General features: G+C 37.2%; 1 protein-coding gene across 1 annotated transcript; it reads right to left on the reverse strand.

Annotated features, from left to right (window-relative positions):
- Positions 1-58: 58 nt before the first annotated feature.
- On the reverse strand, positions 59-3,746 carry LOC110457730. The gene is made up of 2 exons (XM_021509115.1): positions 3,665-3,746; positions 59-2,038 (listed from the first exon to the last, which is right to left on the reverse strand). Exon 2 carries the CDS (start codon positions 2,023-2,025, stop codon positions 892-894), a length of 1,134 nt encoding a protein of 377 aa, XP_021364790.1. The 5' UTR covers positions 2,026-2,038; positions 3,665-3,746; the 3' UTR covers positions 59-891.
- Positions 3,747-6,244: the final 2,498 nt, after the last annotated feature.

Consider the following 6,244-nt stretch of genomic DNA (forward strand, 5'->3'; position numbering starts at 1 on the left):
TCACGCTCTCTGCACTCCTGGTGGTATATGTCATAGCAAAATCGAAGGCTCAGTGTTCACCATCTTGTGGATGAGACGTGTCCACTAGTCTGATCCTTTGATGTATATTGACAGAATCTGTCGGTCTAGTAACGGTAAAATTGACTGGCTTTGAAGTCGGTTGTCGGACCTCTTTTATCGCTTTCTGTTATCATTTATTGCTTTCTGATTACAATATCAAATACGAATAGAACATATATTGTTTTGAAGTAACATTCATGATAATTACATAAAATGTAATACAAATACAATATCACCGTTCTAGAGCGTTTGCGGCACTGCACCTCGTCGTACTTGTTTGCACGGATTCGACCCATGGTGTCGGCGATACAGTAAGCAGGACCAACAAATATGTTACGGTAGTTTTGGTGCAGCTCGTAAAAACATTATTTGATTTTTGTGTTTTATGTTTGTTATACAAGTTTTAACGTCCATCATTGCTGTTGATGTATCCATAGGCCATCTCAATTACGAATGGTTCATAGAGATAAGTATGGCACCGTTGTTTTAAATACGCTGTCCCCATTCCCCTATCTGTTACACATTATTATATTCTACAAGTACGTCTCCACAATGATGTTGGTATCTGCTTATTTTCATCTACTATATGAATTACAGAAATCATCCAATGATTTACATTTTTAGACGAAATAAAGGTTGCACCTGTACAATTGAAGCACATATTTGAAATATTGTCCGCAAAGCTACACATTTTAATAATTTGAGGCAATTCAAATAAAACTATCCTCCCCAGAGTGACATTCCGGGGATCTTACTAAATCAGTTCTAGTACTTCCAGAATAATTATCAGGATATGTGTTTTTACAATTCATCAATATTCCAAGACATTATCTAAACGAGAGGCAAAGTGAAGAGAGGCGAAAGATCAAACTTTGTATTATCCATGTAGAGGTCCATCTTTCTATCTTTAAGATCAAACAGGGCAGTGGCTACAGTCTTACCGTTGTCTGTAGCGCTGGGGTTGCGATAGATGGGATACTTATCATTTTTCGTGTCTCCTAGAATTATCTTCAATTCCTGAACTGTAGATGGCGCTTTAAACTCTAGGATACGTTCCATACGGGCAACGGAAGATGACAAACTATCCATTTCCTCGACTTGCAGATGTTTGTAATTGTTGGAGTGTACATAACAGGGCGGGTCTTCAGCATTGGTTTGTTCTGTGAGTGTATACAAATGGACGTTACTTTCCTTCTCACCAGGGCCAATTTCCAGCCCCCACATGTCACGTGGGTATTTCCAGTTCCCCATGTTCAGATTAAACCCGACTGCACACCCACCACCCACGTTCCTACCGATTTCCAGCGCATGCTCTACTGTAGTGGCAGCCATCATGGATCGGTTTAGGAAGTATCGGGGTGTTGCTCCTAATATTGCAGTTTTAGGATACAGTCCGTTACAGGCAAAAATCATTCCATGATGATTAAAAGCAAAAGTGCCACCAGGTAAGCTGCCAGGATACGAGAAAACAGTAAACTTCTCATCGGTTGAGTCTTCTATGACGTGAGCACTGACCATATATCCAAAGTTTTTAGATTCTGGATCGCAGTCTTCGTTGTGACCTATCATTTTTACTGCCGGGGTGTTGATCATAATGTCGGAACATCCCAGGTTATCAGACTCCGGTGGCCAACTTTGCATTTCATTGAAATGACAATTGTAAACTTCTTTGGCAATATTTAGAATAAAAATATCCTCAAATGTCATTCCAACGCCATCTGCCATACCTTGTATCTCACGGATAAGATGTGGGAAGTTGTCACGCGCTCCCCGAAGGTAAACCTCTGCTATCTCTCGTCCTCGCCTTTGAGAGTAGAACGGAAGTAGTTTCTCCTGTACTAGCAGTGACCGCTGGTAAAACAACTTAATTCTGTTCTGGAACGTTGTGCCAGTTTGGTACCCGACATCGTAGTGGTTACCTCGCACGTGCAGAATGGGCATGGAAACAGCGGAAACGTTCGCCATGTCATCAGTTGTTCTGTTGAAGAAATACATTTAAGATAATCACTAACGCTGTGAAATATAGGGATTTTAAAAACATCATGATTTTTATGATGCATGAAGTATTGGCGCACGTGAGAACGGCATAACATGTGATACCCTCTTGTAAAAAGTACCTGATGATATTAAGTAATAAAACGGGACTACCATGTGTATGCGGAGAGTGGAATTGGTGTGCCTTGCACACATGATCAAGATTTATCAACTTTATAAAAGAATAATAACTTGTTTTGATGTTGATATTCATTGTTATAACAAGTATGTAGTAAGAGGTCTGCTTATTTTGTAATCAGAAACATCGGTCTCCCCTTATTAGCCAATAGTCGTCCCCCTTCCCTTGCAAAACGCTATGGCCTTAAAAGTCACAATACCCTTAAAGTTTAAATGTTACAACAGAAAAGTTTCCACTTATTTTACCTTAGACTTTGAGGTCAGGCTCACAGTGACCTAATGACAGTGCACTCCAGACCATGTCTGGATGCAAGATTCTTTATGCTATATTTAATGGTTTAAAAGCTACTGTCCCGACAAAATGTTCCTGAAAAGTTTGCACCTATTTGACCTTTGATCCTAAGATCAATGTCACAGTGGCATAATGACAGCTCAATGCCCATCATAAGTGATGTACAAATGTATAATGCAAGTGTCATCAAAATATCTTTTACGGTTTAAAACTTACGGCCCAGACAACATTTTCTTTTTTTGTCATTTTTTTTGTGCGGCTGCCAAAGGGAAAAATGAACACTGATTATCAGGAAAGTGTGAGTGTAGAACGCTTCATGCATATACAGTACTTACATTTCTAAATGAATCACTCGATATCGTCAGTTGCTATATCAATGATGCAGTACAGTATATATGTACAGTTTTGTGATACATGTGTATACATTTTTAATCCACATATTTAGTCGTCGTGACATCTTATGGTATAAAGTAAATGAATCACTCGATGGGAAAATTTTGATGTCATAATCTAGTTCCATATTATTTTTAATATATTTGAAGGGAGACAACTCTAATTATGAACATCTTATTCCTCTGGGAAATGTTCCATATTTTTCGGAAGGAAAACAAGGAAACAACCCTCATCCGAATCAAAGTTATTGTGCATTGTAAAAATATGAAATGAAAAGCAATGTGTAATTATCTGTATACCCCTCCCCACGAAAAAAATCCTCGATTTCTCGATTTATCATTTTGCAAAAGTTTCTACGGATTCTGCTGGTGAATGGCGAAAGGATGGAGCTCCTTTAATACATGTCTTATAATTCATATCCAACACTGGTATATGCTATAAACTTTAGAATTGAAATTAAAATCGCATGCTTGTAACACCGTTGTTATTGTAACGAGTTTGGTAAGCTATGCATAGCCATTTATTCCAGGAAATAATCATATATCCAGACCTGCTCATTTGGTACTATCTTCACGCTTTTTATGAAACAATTTGTGTGCACGTCATATATATAACGCCAGACATATCCGATTTCTCACATTTAAGAAAAAAAACCATCTTTCAAATAAAAACAATATCTTCTATACAGTAACACTAGTACTGTTGTGTTAAATCTATAAGATGCATATGTGTAGTAAGCGTTCTCACCTGGGGATGCGCTGCTGCTATGTTTGTTCTGCGATAGCTATAAGAGAAAGCTGATAACAGCTGAGTCTCGGGACCCCTCGGGTGGCTCGTTCCTGGCACACTATTGATACAGTATATGGGAGTCACCCGAGGTTTACCGAGTGCCTTACCTGGCTACACGATAAAAGTACATTGTCTTATTGATATGCATGCTGCAGAATGAGGTCGTTGATACCTCTGAATTGCCTAGGCCTACTTAATAGATAGAAACATAGGGTAACATGTATACTCACGGTGTACCAAAACGACCTGAAACGGTGGTTAATCTTCAAACACATACACAGCGTCCTTTTACTTTTCTCCATATGCTGTTAACGTTTAACGTTGTTGATTGAGTCAGAATGGCCCTTAATTACTGTACATGTACATTTATTTCATTGAGTGTTCAAAATATGCACAATCTTTATTACCTGTTTGTTCAAATCACTAGTTCCTGATGTGTCACGTTTCGAGTACTTAGTCGTCAGTTGCTATATCAATGACGCAGTACAGTATATGTTCAGTTTTGTGATACATGCGTTTACATTTTTAATCTACCGTAGTAATCCACATATTTAGTCGTCGTTACATCTGGTATTCCGTCTTTACGAATTGCAGAGTTATCTTCTCTTGGGAGCAGGTATTGATTGTTACGTCATTGGTTTGTGTGAGAAATACGTCGTTTTTTCAAAAACTGATGACGTTACTCTCACAAACAAGTGACGTAACAATCAATACCTGCTACCAAGAGAAGATAACTCTGCAATACGCAAAGACGGAATAAAGTAAACGGAATCATGAAAGGTTATTTTATGCGCAATTAAAATAACGTGTCTGTGTATTCTTACGTGCTTATTTACATCAGGTACACATGTATCATCATCATCATCATCATCATCATCATCATCATCATTTGAAAGAACCAAATATGATGCATCATGCCCTCTGTCTGAGCGTGATCATTCCCCATTAGCAATTTGAGCGAAGATTTTGTATGGTTGGTGTAAAACAACTTGGAACATTTGATGAAAAACCCAATCTCCAATCTTGGGTAGGAAATCCCCGCAAGCTTCCTTTTAGGTGGCATTTGGTGTCTTAATTAATTATAGAGAAGATAAACATCAAGCACTGACGTCATGCTTTTTTTAAAGAATATTTGTTTCATCAATCTGTCCACATTGCACGTCAACACATTAAATCAACGCTTGACGGATACGATTTCGAGTCATTTTCATGGTACGTTTGGCGAAACATTTTGATATAATAGTGACATTGTAAAGCTTTAAGTAGATCTGGGTTTGAAATAGATTTGTTTTTTCTTGTTCGTTTGCAAAAATATACAAATATAAATACATGCTCGTTTGCCCTAATTTGATCAAGGAAATAAGTCCCACTGTTTGTTTGCATTGGCAACACGGGGGCAGATTTTTTCCCGGCGCTTAATCTGTGCGCATTGTCTATCGTTCAATGATACAGGGATAATAACTAATGAAAAGTGTCGTTACATCTCACACGTCGTAGAATAAGTATTCCTCGTTGTTGATATAAGAATGTTTAAGGAAACAATCTTTTGTCATATTTTTTTTTAGTAAGATTATAGTATTGTGGAAATCTGTTTTGTTCGCAATATATCAATGCAAAATGTACTCATTGATATCATCATTTCACCTCCTATCACTGCTTTCAATGCATCGACTTTGACAATTAAAATGATCCCTGTAGAATACCGTTATATGATCTCGGGTTTTACTGGGATTACTTCTGTGCGGGAAACACATTGTGATTGATTAAATAATGTTTGTATATTTTCATATCAGCCTTGTATATGCATGAATATCGGGTTTTATTTATATTTGTTTTAAACGTTAAGTTATCAAGTTTAGGACCACGTCACTATTTGTTATATATCAGATTATCATACATGATTTGTGTGGCTGGAGTATGGTCTATCTTCCTTACTGTGTTGAAGATTGACCAATAGACAAACTCTCTTTAGGAGGCTGATATGAAGAACGATTTCGATAACATCAGGGGAGACAACTCAGTTACTGATACAAGATTTGAAGGAGTGGATATATTGTGTTTTATTTAAACTTAAATTTATTTAGACTTAAACTTTTGCAATATATTTCGTTATGATATATATATATTAGCATATTACAGCAGTAAACATATACGTTAACGTCAACGCATAAATTTAATATCTCGACATCAATATCTTTTTGTTTGTTTATACAAATTGTGATTGAGTATCGGCCGTCGTCTCCGTAAGATAAATTTGCGTCAAAGGTACCGTGTCGCTAACCTTAGCTCTGTTTTCTTATCAGCATGATAAAGCTGGCATATCCGTTTGATACACTTAAAAAATATAAAACAAAAAGGAATAGATTTCTATTTTATCCTGTGCCGTAAATAATTCGATGATTTACATAATGTCACGCAGGCCCAATGGGACCCTTTGAAACGGCGATATTTCGTGTTACATGTGTAAAGGATGGGTGCCCACTTTAATGCTTCTGTATGCCATAACCGATAAGCATTTTTTAATTGAAAAATAAAGTC

This window comes from Mizuhopecten yessoensis, unplaced genomic scaffold (assembly GCF_002113885.1).
Source record: "Mizuhopecten yessoensis strain PY_sf001 unplaced genomic scaffold, ASM211388v2 scaffold9301, whole genome shotgun sequence".
Classification (NCBI taxonomy): Eukaryota; Metazoa; Mollusca; class Bivalvia; order Pectinida; family Pectinidae; genus Mizuhopecten; species Mizuhopecten yessoensis.